Genomic DNA, 16,559 nt, shown 5'->3' on the forward strand with positions numbered 1-16,559 from the left:
GGCTTATAAAAAGTAGAACTTAGAATTTAAGTTACAATTATCGACCATTTTATCTCAGCTTTAGGTTTTGAGTTTCAGTTTTAAATAGTGAAACACATTCTCTTGTTTAATTTGCTCACATTTGACCACCAAACTGCAATCTGACACATCATTTAGACTTTATTTTTATTTATTGGAATTATGTGGCCACATTTGTTGGCAAGGGGAAAAAAAGAGGCAATCAAATAAAACAATACAAGACAGTACAAACATTTAAACAAGACAGTACAAACATTTAAACATGAGTGCAATTCCATTAATGTATCCAAAACTTTATCTAAAAAATGTCAGTGTTATATTTGCACATATTGTGACCCACATTAATATGAAATTCATACCATACGGGCAATTTAAAGTCGCCTATTAACCTAACCTGTATGTTTTTAGACTGGAAGGAAAGACATTCAATTCCATCTACAAAAATGAAATAAAAACATTATAAACTATTATGAAACTTTACAATAAGCTAAAAGCACCACACATTATCACAGAGTGATCAAATATTTCCAGATTTCACCAACGCCATATAACCTTCTTTTACATCACCAGCAGAGGGAAGCACTGATCTCTCCATCACTCTACGAAGCCGCTCACTAACAGGAGTATGTATGTGATTTTCTTTCTTTCTCCAACCAGAGATTAAAGAGGCTTGCTGTATTTCTGCTTCACTTATTAGCTGTTGCAGCTTCTCTGTCGGTCGGCATTGTATTCAAGTCTATTTTCCAGTCGTGCACAATCACTGGACACTGAACACGTAATCAACTCAAAATATTTTACAAGTTAGGATGGTTCCAACATATTAAAATTCTGCCTTTTACTGTGCCGAATTAATATACAGTATGTATTTGACAATATGTTTGAGGTAGACATATGGTCTAATCATGTATGCTTTATGTAGTTTTGGACTTCGCTCTAGCATAGCAACAAAGTCCCTCTGCAGTCATGTTTGTTGTGGTGATCATGGTAACAGCGAGGGCCGCTGAGGTGTGATACAGAAGAGTGCAGAATAAAGCCCTTTGAATTCTAGGAAAAGTCAGGCCTTAGGTTGTAAATTGGACCTGTGAAAATATTACTATAAACCCTTCTGTTTCTGATTGATTGTAGAAAAAAAGCATCTTAAATTGTAGACATGAACCTCTGTTGCCTCAAGTCAAACTGGAAAACAATGGACATAGGACATAAAATGTATCTTTATCTGTACTAGTAGCTACAATATGTGGTTCTATTAATATGGCCAAAGTAGTTGCAAACCTTGTTGACAAGATTGTGTCCATTTTTATATTATACACCTTGTGGTCTCAGATACTTAGTGTTGTGAATCTAAATGTAGCTAGAACTGTCTTTTAATGGCATCAATACTTGCAATTGAAATAGATTAGAGCTTCAGGAAAGCAGCTAAAAGCTATCCATCAAATCCAAGGGAAAATAAATCAAGTCCTTCTGTTAGGTGTGCACACAGGAATGTGCACTATGCATCCAGTATACGGCCTGTTCTTACATTTGCTGTGTGTCAGTGTGTGCTTGGTGAGCGTGTCTGTTTGTATACACTGTGGGGAGCTGGAAGGAAAAACCTATACTGTCTGTATCACTGTGAGCAAGCAGAGGATTATTCCTCTGTCAACCCCCTATGTTTCACTCTCACAGACCTCATTCAATCTGCAGGATGCCCCCCAAATAAGGTCACATATAAAGGCCTCTTAGTCCCCAAGCTCATACAGTGAATTTTAATACTGTTGGTCCACTTTACTCTGTTTTTAAGATGGGTTATGACCTACTTAGACACAGATATCTGAGATATCTGAGTGGTATGCAGCCAGCGGTGGTTGTGTGAGTTCAGACATGAAGTCTGGAGAAGACGTGTCCCAATCACGTTGGCGTGCAGAGCGTGATTAATGACACCCGGCCTCTGAAGCTCAATAAGAGGCGACAGATCTGGTTCATCTGTTCCAGTAGACAGCCAGTTATTGAACGAGTCTCCCACAGGCAGCAATGACCACATCGTCAGTCAGCTGGGAACAGACTGCACACTCATAATGACTGGTTCCTTTGACTCATAGCACCAGTCTGAGGTCTGAAATAGCCTATTACAGAAGATACTTCCACCAAAACCACATTATGGTACCTTTTAAAACCACTTCAAGGAAGTATTATCACATCTAAATGGACTTGAATACTCAAATCCAAAACTTCTACACAAATAGAAAATTCTAGATGCCTTGTGAATCCTTTTATACCCATTTCACTGTAGATTCAGGCACATTTTGGTATCTTTGTAAACTTCTGCATCTACTCATTAGAAATAAGTTCTGAGAGTCTGCATACAGCTGTGTGATTTGTAATGACAGACCCTGGAGTGGACCCAGTGTAGGAAAAGGACTGCATATACAGTATGTCAGTTTTTAAGCAAGCAGGAGAGGCAAACAGCCTTGCTCAGTTAACTGAAACCAGCACAGTGTGCAAAGGGCAGAGGCCTCACTCCATCTGCAGGAACTGGCCAGTAGGAGCAAGAGAGCATTTGGCCTCTGGGGGCTGATTGCCAGTCCTCTTCTACTCCGCCTCTCAGCCCTGTGCTATCCATGTCCACTGCAGCAGCGTACACTTCAGGCTCCCTGGGGCCCGGGGCTCCAATCACAGATGCAGGCTGCCCCATAACGGCTCTCGCCTCCCCTGCCTGTGTGCTCACTTTCTGGCTCCCTCCCTCTCTCCGCCTGCACATGTGCCTCTCAATTGTAGAGGCTGGCTCTTGTACTCCAAAGGGGCCCAGCTATCACTCCACCCCTCTCACTCTTCAGGATTCAGGCTGCAGCGATGTTGGAACTCTTGGCCGTGCTCATGGATCCATTTGTTTGCCACTGGAACATACAGAAAGACGTAAACAATGACAGAAAAACATGCATAAATTAAAGTTTTCTTTCCTTTGCATCTTTTAAACATTTGGATAGTTGTGTCTGAATCCTTAAAATGTATTTGTGATTATGCAGCCTATATGGCTGCTAAACAAAACACAAGCACAAAATGTTTCTGCAGCTGCTTTGCGATGATTAATAACCTTCTGTTAGTTTAGCTGGGTCCCCAACACATATTTCAGCCCATGCTCTGGGCCAACCGGCAGCAGATGTTCAGCTCGCAAAGATGAGCGCTCGGTGTCTGAACTTTGTAACATCTCTAAATGCATAATACAGCACAGATGTTGTCTAGCTCTTGCACATTAGCTCCTGTATGACAGGAGAGCTGAACACTTGAAACAGACCATGATAATGATGCAGAAAAGCCTAATCTGTTTAAAAGGATAAATTGCTGTGCCTTGCTATTTTCACATCACTTTGTGGCTCCCGTAGACAGCATCATTACATCATACTGGATCTACTGACTCTTACCCCATTTATCCCCAATAAGCACAGGGCAGCCAGCATGCAGCGTGTCTGCGTCTCCTCGACCATTTCTATGGAGATTCCACCAGAAAATGGCAGCTTTCTGTGAAACGAAAAACAATATAAAATCACTTTCAATAAGTTAGAAAATTTGCAACTAACAATTATTTTCATTACCAAATAGGGCTGTCAATCGATTAAAAATATTGAATCATGATTAATCGCATGATTGTACATAGTTAATCATGATTAATCACAAATTAATCACACATTTTTTATCTGTTCAAAATGTACCTTTAAAGAGAGATATGTCAAGTATTTAATACTATTATCAACATGGGAGTGGGCAATATGCTGCTTTATGCAAATGTATGTATATATTTTATTATTGGAAATCAATTAACAACACAAAACAATGACAAACATTGTCCCAAATCTAGCATAATAAAATATTCTCAAATCATAACATGGCAAACTGTAGCCCAACAGGCAACAACAACTGTCAGTGTGCTGAATTGACTATGACATGCCCCATAGAACCCATTTATATTCATATATCTTGAGGTCAGAGGTCAAGGGACCCCTTTGAAAATGGCCATGAGAGTTTTTCCTCACCAAAATTTTGCATAACTTTGGAGCGTTATTTAGCCTCCTTTGCGACAAGCTACTATGACATGGTTGATACCGATTAATTCTTTAGGTTTTCAAGTTTCATGATGCCATTATCTTCAGTATCTTCTTCCTCTACTTTAAAACTAAGCTCGCTACAACCTAAAATATCTCAAGTTGAAATTAGTGGTGTTCAAACGAATTTGCGTTGACGCGTTATTATCTCGAAAAATGCCCGTCACAATTTCACAATTGTTTTGTTTGACCGACAAGATTTTCAGAAAATTAGAAAATCCTCACTCATGAGAAGCTAAAACTACGGCATGTTGTATGTATTGAAAATTCAGCTAAACAATCTTTATCGATAATCATAATAGATTATTTTATTCAGCTTTAATCTAAATATCACATGTAGAGCTGTATTTCAAGCATGACTATATTATTGGTAATTTGATCTGTTGATGAGGATCAGTTATTTTCTGTATAAACAGCCAAGTGAGATCTCAATAAAATGAAAGGTGAGAGGTTAAACCCGGGGATGGCCTGGTAAACCTTCCACTGCAGCTCATTTTTCAAACTCCACTGAGGGTCCACTACACAATAGCAGTATTGTGGTTAAAAAGAATCTCATGGCTGTTGCTGCTATGATCTGACCTTTTAGCATTTTGACAGCTGCACCAGAGAATGTGAGCGAGGCGCAGAGTGAGGTGAAAATAATATAGCTTGAGGTAAGAAATGACATGAAGACAAGAGAGGCTGCTTTCAGCTCATCGTAGACAGTGTTTACCTCCATGACGGGGACGCTGAAGTTGCCGTAGATGAAGGCTGTGGACCCACCTGCCTCGACAGAGCTGAGCTGTGGAAAAGGACATTCCTTCAGAGTTGTGTCTTGTGTTTATGTGCTCGTGTTATGAAAAGCCACTCTGTCTGCTGTTTTCAAAGCCTCACAAAAAGCTGTTCTTTTATTTAAACCACTATCCAATTTTACTCAAATCTTCTCATGAGATTCTTAATGACAATAGTAATACTAATAATATATGATTACAGATTAGTCATAAAAAAAATGGCTTTTAAAAGGGATTTATTACGCATTTGTGCATTCTCCTTATCCTTTAGGGTGTTATATAGTTTTTTGTGCATGTAAAAGGTCTGCAAAGTTACAAAGCCCAAAGTCTAGGCCAAAGGGAGTTCCCCCCCCCCCCCACAGAAACACTGCTCCTCAACTGCCTGAAATCAAGCCCCCAGGAAGTGCGCTGGTCGTCGATCCTGACTTTCGTAGTGGCCAAACGGCAGTAGTACAACTTCCGAGTTTGTCACGTGATGCATTGGGCCCAAAAAGACTTTTTCCCATAGACTTACATTGGGAAAGAGACGTCTGTAACTCAGTGGAACATTTTTTTTGAGGTGAAGCAACTCCCCAGTACGAACACTCTAATAGTCCTTATTTAAAAAAGTTTTTAAAGTTGTAAAACGCACTAACAGCTGAATCCAGAGTTATTTTCCTTCCTCCGTTCATGTGAATGAGACCCAGACCGAGGCTGGAGTGCAAGCCGTGACGACGGCGTGACGTTGGGACCCCGTGACCGAGTCATGTGACCGAGCGGATGCTACTCCGCCAATCATCTCGGATGCTACTGCGCCAAGATCCGGGTACTTTTCCAGACGGAAGTCGAGCCATAGCTTCATGCGCCACTGAGCAACTCGCATAGGAATGACCGGGGCACCGCCTCCAACGCTGGATCCAGTTCTTTAAATACATCCATGCCTGAAACGCCTTGCTTAAAGTCCCGCCTTTTCTTTCATAACATGGTGATGTCACAAAGTAACACATTCGCATAATACCTGTGTTACGTGCCGTGTCGTGTTGCGTGTGTTTTGTGTTTTTGTGCCCTCTCCTGTGTCTCCTCAGGTGCCGCCCTCCCCCCTGTGCAGCTGCTGTTAATGGAAGCACACGGCTGCACCAAATCGCCAATCAGGGCCGGGAGGATAAGAGGCCGGGAGAGAGGAGCGTACGGTGCCAGTGGGCCAAACGGCAGTATGGAGTTACCGTGTGTCTTGTGGTTTGAGTCGACAGTGGTTGACTAGTGTATGCTGGATTCAGCAGAGTTGTTTCACAGTGTTAAAGATTGTTATCGCTGTGTCTGTGGAGCAGTAGATTTAAGCTGAGTTATTTAAGAGTGTTTATTGCTAGAGTGTTGAGTGGTAGAGTTAAGTCACGCTTTCTGTTAGAAAGTAGTTTGAAGTTGGTGTTTGTACACTTTTCATTTTCGTTAACAACGTAACAACCTGCCTAGCAGCTAGTTTGGCACACCCTAAAACAAAGCTAGTTAGAGTGGAGCTGGAGTGGAGTCCAAACAGTTTGACCAATCACAACAGTTTGCCAGCTGACCAATCAGAGCAGACTGGGCTTTTTTTGGGGGTGGCGGAGCTCAAACAGAGTATTTCAGAAAGAGGTTGAAAACAGGTGTTGCAGCACAGCTGGTAAGGGAAAAGCTTTTTAACATTAAAGCATGTAAACCAAAACATAGAAGTAGGCTGTTATAATAGAGGCCAGACACAAACACTAGAGTTGGGTTTGAGTTTGTTGTTTGACAGAACATCTATAAAAGTGTAATTGAAGCCCTGAGGTCACATCTAGGCCAGTTTCTCAGGCAGGCTGTTCCAAAGTCTTGCAGCATTCATGGCAAAGACCTGACCTCTGTGTTTTTAATTACAGGAAGACTTTGGAGTAGCAGGAACAGGAACCTGCCCAAGAACCTTTGGCTTGCTATCTGGGTCATGCAGGGTCATAGAGGCAGACTTCACTCACATATATCATCAAGGTTGCCACTCGATTCCCAGTTTTCAGCTTGAACACGGGACTTGAAGGCGACTGGAGAATGTAAATAGTTGATATAATTATGATTAGTGTAAGCACAGACAACATGCAGAGGATATACTGTAAGTAGCAATATAATAAAGTGTTGGAAATTGTTAAACAAGCAATCAACTTACTGTAGCGTGGTCAAAGTGAGGCTCATAATGGCCACCAATCCCATAATTCACTACTTGGAGGTACTCGCCATACGGATGCTTCACATTCAGACCTGTGAGCATGGAGATCTTGCGGTCCAGCTTCACAACAGTTGGGTGTGCTGAGCCCTTCAGCCATGCACTAGAAATAAGACATATTAATAAATTCTTGAGCATTCAAAGTATACCTACCATCATTTGCACACCGTCAAGTGGTTTAAGTTTAATTAATAACTACCACAAGTCTTATAAGTAACTAAGTCATTTGTACCTCTTGCTGATGCGATATTCTGCCGTTGCTTGTTTCTCTCCAGCTGCCACGACAGATCGCCTCAACTTCTCAGCAAAGACAGAAAAAAATACATTTTATGAGGCTGTGATTGTTACAGCAGCCGAGCTCTGATGTCCAGCTGCTGCAGGCAGCATGAAAACATGTTCCAACTAGAAGTGAACTCGGAGAGCGTAGACCTCCGCCAAGGCAGGTGCCATGTATGTTGCTCCCTCCCGCTGCATTATGACTGCGTCATCAGTCACACTGCGCATGTCTTAAAGCCTGTGGTGTTAATGCACAGGCTGAGTGGAGTTATTAAAAAAAAAAAAACGAAGCCGGATCATGACCCGGATCGCCACCAAAATCGAATGGATTGTTCAATGTGCCACACCCCACCCCTCCAAAAAATGTCATTCAAATCCATCGCGGACTTTTGGAGTAATCATCCAAACGGACAAACCAACGCCGGTGAAAACGTAACCTCCTTCCTAGGCCTTCGGCCTTGGTGGAGGTAATGATGTGTCCAAATAAAAACTGAGAGCAGATATGAGAAAATCAAGAATGGGGATTCAAAAAGCTGCTAAGATGGACTTCCATTATTCTTCTAATCTTGCATGTCCAATTTTGTTGGGGGTTGGGGGAGTTATGGAGTTCAGATTACCTCCTTCCCCTACAGGTATTAGTTTTAAGTTTCATCTTATCTTCAACTTGTCACCTCAAAGTCTCAGTCTGGAAGGGAGTCTTGGGGAGTCTGTCCTTCTTAAAGTTGAGCCTCAGTGATTTATTTGGACTGCAGAATCGTCACACTGTATTCTGCTTATGTCGTACGTTTTCCGATTTGCAACGGGCACATAAATTGGTACAATGCAGAAAACTGGTAACTGATTCTGATTCATTTTGCAGATCAAACTCCTGATGACATCCAGGCACCTTATGGCCATGAGTGACATTACTGTACGTCACTCTCTACTCTAAAGGGCTTACACAAAAGAGGAAAAATTGTACAAATCGTGCCAATAACTTATTATTTCACACATCAATTAATCATCAAGAACGCAATACAATGACAGATGTATTAACTCCAAACAACAGACCTGTGTTAAGGGCTCTGGGATCCAGTATGGACAAAGTGTAAACTATGCTTGTGGTTAACGAATGCTGCTCCAAACTAATACCGTACCCTGGGCCTGTTTTCAATAAAGCCACAGGCTGACATAATGATGAAATAAATACAGGGGTTTCCATCTGAGCGCAGGCTGGAAAACTCATTGAACAATGCCAAAACCTCACAGAAACTATAGGGCACCAATTGAGTAAGCCCACCAAATATTCCCTAGAGTAAGTGAGTCAGCTCTGAGGACCCGGCACTGTAGCGTTCCTTTAGATGTGCAGAGAGGTGATGGTTGCTTTCATATAGATGCTGAGGCTCCATGATAGTGGACTGAATATTTACCAGTGGAGCCCAGCGGGGTTATTTGGACAGTTTAAGGCGCTCAGCCAAGTTTTTACAGTAATGCATCCCTCATTCCTTTAAGCCTTGCTAAATGTTTGGAGGCAGACCAACTCTTCCTCCATAAGCTCTTTCCAGTAGGAAAAGGTTGGCTTAGACCCCAGCAACCAGCAAGACCCACAGCACAGCAAATTACTAAGTAACATATGCATGGTTACAAAAAATATGCTTTTATAGGCACATTTACTCTTAATACGATAAAAATAATTTCAATCTATCAAGAACTTGTAGCACAATGTTGCCCCTTGACTTTGACTAATTCTCCTTTTCAATGCACTCAACAAAGTATAATCAGCAAAATGTACTTAAAACATCAAAACACAAAGTACTCATTATGCATAATGGCCCCATACTGTTATGTGTATGGACCAACTACGACAGTAAAATGCTGCTTTCAAATCAATGCATCTGGAACAATAATCCAATTATGTAATATATATATATTACATAATTGGATTATTGTTCCAGATGCATTGATTTGAAAGCAGCATTTTACTGTCGTAGTTGGTCCATACACACATGGTCTATGTAGTAAAAGTACCTCAAATGTTTAATTCATTACAGAACTTGAGTAAATGTACTTGTCCACCACTGAAAACGATAAAAGCCTTGTTTAAGTTTTTAAACATTCAAAAGCTTCACTGCCTCCTAGAAGTGCAAACTTAAGTTGAGACAAACGATACGAACGCAGCTGAATACGCAGCTATGCAATTGGATGCTGCGAGTAAGAGACAAAGAAAGCATTCAACATAATATCTGTGATGAAGATGTGGTGGATGACCAGTATCAGAACATGCTAAGTGACACCTTGTGAGTATTGATCTTATCTCAGTCAGTAGAGATCAGCTGTAGTGTCCCTGCCAACGCACAGCTCGGGGATAACAGTTTCAATTATATACTGTACTGTGCGCCGTCTTGAAGACAGTGTATTAAAGATGGATTTAAAATGTGAGGTCCACTTTAGGACAGAGGCCATAGTCAATATCTCCTTTTGACATTGCACTATAAGTGAAATGACAATTTTATAGTCCTGCTCAAATTCTACCAATTTTCATTACACTTAATGGAAAGCTAACATCTGGGCAGATGTCCATGGGTTGGGAAACCACCTGAAATAACAGTGATACCAGCAAAGCTAACATCAACAGAGGGCAGTTTCCTGGTGGAACACCACAAAGACATAATATATCCTGATATGAACAAGGACAAATATAAAACAATGGGTCTCATGCAGCAACATTTTCATAAATTTCTCTTCTACTTTCTCTTAATTTTCTGTTAAGAGAAAAAATAAGAGAAATCAAGTCCAGATGCACCAAATGTTCTTAACCATCCATATCTGCTCTCACCCAGAATGATGAATCGCACTTGATCAGAAATTACAGGCGTGTGGCCGAATGTTTATTAGCATAGGTAACGCCCCTTAACATTATATAAGGACATGTGTTAGCATAGGTAACGTCCCCTTAACACTATATAAGGACATGTGTTAACATAGGTAACACCCCTAAACATTATATAAGGACATGTGTTAGCATAGGTAACGCCCTAAACACTATATAAGGACATGTGTTAGCATAGGTAACGCCCCCTAAACACTATATAAGGACATGTGTTAGCATAGGTAACGCCCCCTAAACACTATATAAGGACATGTGTTAACATAGGTAACGCCCCTAAACATTATATAAGGACATGTGTTAACATAGGTAACGCCCCTAAACATTATATAAGGACATGTGTTAACATAGGTAATGCCCCTAAACATTATATAAGGACATGTGTTAGCATAGGTAACGCCCCCTAAATATTATATATGAGAAGAAATCGTGGATACAAACAAAAATAAGAGGCAATTTGTTTGTATATCGCTTCCTGCATGAGGCCCAATATCCCTGGTAATTGCAGGTAACCGGGTCTTAATAGACCTGATTCCTCAATGTGAGATTAAGGTATACGACATTCACATGGCAAAATGATTTATTCTCTAACGTGGTTCGTCTATTTGTTGAGTTCAACAATCTTCAACAGACTCTCTTAAACTCCTCCAGCTCCACTTTTTGTGATTCCCATGAGAGAAAACTCAGTGAATTACAAAACCATTTGACGACCTAATTGGATTAACAAAAAAAAGCAGTGTTGACTGTAAAATCATGGCTCCTTTTCTTAATTCCTAAAAAGCTGACGTAATGGAGGGATGTGCTTTTCATTTTATTGTGATGAGGTGTTGAGGAAGTTGCACTCACTCCTGGCTGGGCAGTCATCTTGATGTCCTCAGCCTCTGAGTCAGTGATGAAGTTGTGGTACAGGACCACATACGGCTGCAGGCTCAGCACTTCACGTCTCACCGGCAGCAGCAGCAGTCCAGGGTTCCCGTTGGTGAAGTAGTCGCAGAATAGTCTGGGGTTTTCAAAATGCATCGGCTGCTAAGAGAAACAGACATCAAAGCAAGAATTTCGTCTGCAAACATTGTTCTCTCTCCACACAATAGCTTTAGAATAATAATAGTCTTTTTATGGCCAAGGAAATTCCCATTACAACGTCTTGGATGGGCTGAAACTTGAAAATGTAATTCTACCACTTTGGTTCAGACTGAAATATCTCAACAACTATTGGATAGATTGCTGATGTTTTTCTGTACAGACATTCATGATCTCCAGAGGATGAAGCCTACTGACTTTGGTTCACATTTTTAGTTTTTTAGTGAAATATCTTGACAACAATTGGACGAACTGCCATGAAATTTGGTACAGGTGTTTATGACACTGAGAGAATGAATCCTATTGAATGTGGTAATCACTTTTACTTATACTATACGGGGCGGCTGTGGACAGGTTGTTCACCAATCGAAAGGTCGGTGGTTCGATCCCCGGCTGCTCCGAGTCACATGTCGATGTGTCCTTGAGCAAGAAACTGAACCTCAAATTGCTCCTGGTTGATGTGAATGAGTATTTAGATTAGATCCTGATGGGCAAAGTTGGCACCCTAGCAGCTTCTGCTCTTTAAAATGCACATATTCCTTCAGAGACATACCAATAAATCAATTTTCTCATATGTTGTTCATCTGCTGTTGTACATTTAAGTCCATGTTAGAGTTCAGCATAGCCACGTGTGAATGGGTGAATGCTGATATGTAGTGTAAAGAGCTTTGAGTGGTCGGAAGACTAAAAAAGCGCTATATAAATGCAAGTCCATTTACCATTACTTAACGCCATCATCAGGTCAGAGTACCAAAGGTAGGACCAAGTCATTGTTTCGGAAGTCACAAGTAAGTCTCAAGTCTTTTCACTCAAGTCCCAAGTCAAGTCCCAAGTGCTAAACTTTGAGTTTTGAATCCTAAACAAGTCATAATGCGCTCTTCATCAAATGTAATGCCATTTGCATCTTCGTCTATAATTTTCGACCCCCGCATTTGACATTCATTTTTTGTTAAGAACCGCATAGTTTTTGTATGTGTGTCAAAATTATCTTTGGTATCATCTTTTCCAACTGGAACTCAGTAACTTTACATTAGTTCTCCATGGTTTTCTCCTGCAACTTGATTGGATGCTTTCAGATTGGTTGATTCAGGAAAAGAAGAGAAATTAATTGATTCATGGCAAACATTTTAAATAAAATAGGTGTACATTTCAATCTTTGGGCTTGGGGGAAGGTATCAAGTATTTTCAAGTCAAAAGGCTAAAGAGTCTAAAGTCATTAAATTTGTGACTCGAGTCAAAGTCATGTGACTCGAGTCCACATATCTGTCTAATACTTTGGTTTATGACCAAATACCCGCAAAACTAGGGACATTCCCATCAGAGTCAGCCGCACTTTGGTGCTAATTAGCAAATATTAGCATGCTAACACACTAAATGGTCACCAACATAATAAACATCAGCATGTTAACATTGTCATGGGAGCATGCTGACGTTAGCATTTAGCTCAAAGCACAGCTGTGCCTAAGAGCCACTAACATGTCTGTAGGCTCTTGTTTGAATCCTAATGTGATTTAAATAAAAAAATATATATAAATAAACTATGCTCTGGAATTGCAAATAAACTGGAAAAACAAAGTTTGGAAACTTGTGTTTGGTCGATTATTTCTCTGTTGTTACAATGCTAATTGGCATTGTATTTTACATCGTTGGAAAGCCTGTTTATTTACCTTCGCAATGATGTCCAACTTGTAAGGATCATGCACTTGTGGGATGAGCAGCACAGCTGATTATGTGGGTAGCGCCCAAGAAAAATTTGCCAAAATGCTCCGTCAATGGTAATCAGTGTATTCTCCTGTTGGTATTGACTCTTGTTTTGAGTTGTTTGCTGGATTGGATGATTGAACTCTCTATCAGTAACAAGGAACAAACAAGACATATTGGCAATTTTACACTTTATTCATTTAATACACTGTCAGGAGCCTCAGTAGCGGTGGAAGATCGATAAGCAGCCACAACAGCCTGGCACCTCCTCCTCATGCTGGTCACCAACCAGGTCACATGTTGCTGTGGGATGGCGTTCCATTCCTCAACCAGGATTCGTTGCAGGTCAGCCAGCGAGGTTGTGTTGGTCACTCTAACACGTACAGCACGCCCAAGCTGATCCTACAAGTGTTGAATTGGATTGAGGTCTGGACTCTTGGCAGGCCATTCCATTCTCTCTACTCCCACATTGTGGAGGTAGTCTGTGATAACCCTGGCTCTGTGGGGGCGAGCGTTGTTTTCTTGGATGATGAAGTTAGGTGCCAGATTGTGGATCTCCACATCAGGCACTGGCTGCAGAATCTCATCCTGATATCTCACTGCATTGACATGGCCTTCAATGATGACAAGCCTTGTTTTGCAAGTGAGGGAGATGCCGCCCCACACCATGACACTGCCCCCACCAAAAGCTGTTACTCCATCGGTGCAACAATCAGCATAGCGTTCTCCACGTCATCTCCATACTTTGACCCGGCCATCCAACTTTCGCAGACAGAACCTGGACTCATCACTGAACATGACATTCCCCCACATGTTCAGGTTCCATTGTCTGTGTTGTCGACACCAGCGCAAATGGGCCTGACGGTGAAGGGCAGTCATTGCAGGCTTCCTGGTAGCCTTATGAGAATACACTGTTTACCATTGGCAGAGCATTTTGGAACATTTTTCTTGGGCCCTACCCACATAATCAGCTGTGCTGCTCATCCCACAAGTGCATGATCCTTACAAGTTGGACATCATTGTGAAGGTAAATAAACAGGCTTTCCAACGATGTAAAATACAATGCCAATTAGCATTGTAACAACAGAGAAATAATCCACCAAACACAAGTTTCCGAACTTTGTCTTTCCAGTATATAACCAGACACAGGAAAATACTAATTTTCTTTTTCTACATGTAACATTCTACCCTTTAACATTACACATCCAGCAGGAAGACATAACTCACTGCTGGCTATGCTGAACTCTAACATGGACTTAAATGTACAACAGCAGATGAACAACATATGAGAAAACTGATTTATTGGTATGTCTCTGAAGGAATATGTGCATTTTAAAGAGCAGAATTCAATTGCAAATTTGGGTGGTATTATACAATTATAATACTCTGGTTGTTGTATTAACTTATCCCTGATCCGTTCCAGATATTTTCCTAATACACCGTAAGTCAAGTCAATTTTATTTGTATAGCCCAAAATCACAAATCACAAATTTGCCTCGGGGGACTTTACAATCTGTACAGGATACGACACCCTCTGTCCTTGACAGTTCAACCCTCACATCGGATAAGGAAAAACTTAACCAAAAAAACCCGGAATGATTGGATGTGATGAATACCTGAGAGCCTTGGGTCTGGCAGAGTCTCTCGTAAGTGTCCCTGGTCCTTAAATAGTTAGAGGTGGGTCTCCTCAGCCTGTCGACCCTGACTGATGTCGGTGGACTCGTCACCAGCAGCTTCTCGTATTTCTCAACATTCTGCAAAACTCTTCCATTCATTGGATCTGAGAAGAAACGTGTGAATACTTTACATTATATGGCATGTTTCTTCATCACAGTACAGGCTTCAGTAAGTCAGTTCAGGCGAGTTCACAGAAGTTAAGAGGGGTTTTTATGCATCACAGACAGGATAAAAGGAAAGGGACAAGTTCAATAAAAATAACTACCATGATGCAGCAACTCCTGAGATAAACTGAGAGCGTAGGAGACGTTTCCTGTCTGAAACAATGAGAGGAATTTAGGGCAGTGCAATCATCAATCGCCTTCCAAAGTGTCCCTCTACTTACTTTAAAGTGAGAGAAGGCCAAGTGATCCAGAGCGTCCTCTAAAGTCCCTTCATTCTCAGGGCTCCACTCGCCTCTTGTTCCCCTGAAGAGACGCACCGACTCCTCCAACCACTGCACAGAGTGGTAGTAGTCTTCCTGCTCGTAGGCCACCTGCGTAAAATAACACCTGGGTTACTTTTAATTAGGATTTGATAGAACATAATTCCAAAGTGTTGGCATGTTCGGATGTGTTCAGACACTAGACTGGAGGACCGAATGTCAGCCGGCTCTGGTCCATGTACACACACGGCTGCCAGATTTGGCTAAGTTTCGGGGTCACATCTAGTTAGCAGCAGTCAGTCTGTCTAGCTTAGTAAAGCTGGAGACTGGTCTGATTGTGGCTGCTGCCTACTGGCAGCAGCCACAATCAGACCAGTCTCTTCAGCCAGTTCTATCTCGTCATTCAGCCGGCGTAATTTTGTCACCCTGGCATGATGGATTTAGGCCACCTTTGGGCCAAACCATTTGGCTACATCAACTACTCCTTGAATTACTAAGAAAATGGCATTTTCCACTGATGGCAGGTAGGAGGAATGTAAAAACGTGAGGTGAAATACTGTAGATAATCAACACAGACAGTATGAGACATTAAAACTTGAAAGTATCCCACTGGATGAATTCAACCTTTTTATTGTGGACCTGTCCAGAGACTGTGTCTGGGATTGGTTCTGATGTGCGTGTGTTTGGCCGACTGCATTTTGTTGTGTGTCTTATTTCTTCTGCTGTACTCAGGTCTCTCTTGCTAAAGAGATCTTGATCTTAAAGACATTACCTGATTAAATTAAGGTTATAATGAGAGCAGCATTACGTGACTTGAATACAGGATGTGATGTAATAACTTGTTTTATTTTTCAGAGTAATGTAATAGTTATTTTCTGTCCAGTTTGTCTCATCCAGGGCTGCAACTTATGATTATTTCCATTATTGATTAATGTGTGATCATTTTGTCGGTTATTTGATTCATTGTTTAGACTATAAAATAGTGAAAAATGCTCATTACATTTTCAAATTAGGGCTGTCAATGTTAACACGATAATAATGTGTTAATGCAGATTCGTTTTAAGAAAGCATGTACAAAGCGCTAAACGGTCAGGGCCTATCATTTATAAAGAGCTCATAGTACCCTATTACCCCAGTAGAGCACTGCGCTCCCAGAATGCAGCAGGGTTACTTGAGGTTCCTAGAGTCTCCAAAAGTAGAATGGGAGCCAGAGCCTTCAGCTATCAAGCTCTTCTGTGGAACTAGCTCCCAGTTTCAGTCTGGGAGGAAGACACCCTCTCCACATTTAATGGTACGTGTCCACAGGTTCCGTGCTTTCCACGCTCCCCATTCATTGTCTATGCAAGCAGCCGCGCAATGCATTCTGGTAGCGTGGCGTCGCGATTCGAGAGACTAGGCGAGCAGGAAGCCCGCTCCTCATTTGCATAAAGTTGAAGTCCTGGCTACTTTATGCAAATCACGGGCG

General features: G+C 41.4%; 1 protein-coding gene across 1 annotated transcript in view; it reads right to left on the bottom strand.

Moving 5' to 3' along the window:
- Positions 1-1,749: 1,749 nt before the first annotated feature.
- Positions 1,750-16,559, bottom strand: part of p4ha3 (prolyl 4-hydroxylase, alpha polypeptide III) — a 67,925-nt gene continuing 53,115 nt past the window's right edge. Inside the window, exons 2-11 of the mRNA XM_037775631.1 lie at positions 15,056-15,205; positions 14,936-14,987; positions 14,610-14,773; positions 11,059-11,235; positions 7,303-7,367; positions 7,014-7,173; positions 6,829-6,891; positions 4,807-4,875; positions 3,417-3,513; positions 1,750-2,891 (exon numbers count right to left, since the gene is read on the bottom strand). Of these exons, the coding sequence (XP_037631559.1) occupies positions 2,821-2,891; positions 3,417-3,513; positions 4,807-4,875; positions 6,829-6,891; positions 7,014-7,173; positions 7,303-7,367; positions 11,059-11,235; positions 14,610-14,773; positions 14,936-14,987; positions 15,056-15,205 (1,068 nt within the window). The 3' untranslated portion in view covers positions 1,750-2,820. The remainder of the gene's footprint in view (positions 2,892-3,416; positions 3,514-4,806; positions 4,876-6,828; positions 6,892-7,013; positions 7,174-7,302; positions 7,368-11,058; positions 11,236-14,609; positions 14,774-14,935; positions 14,988-15,055; positions 15,206-16,559) is intronic.

This window comes from Sebastes umbrosus, chromosome 7 (genome assembly GCF_015220745.1).
Source record: "Sebastes umbrosus isolate fSebUmb1 chromosome 7, fSebUmb1.pri, whole genome shotgun sequence".
Taxonomy (NCBI): domain Eukaryota; kingdom Metazoa; phylum Chordata; class Actinopteri; order Perciformes; family Sebastidae; genus Sebastes; species Sebastes umbrosus.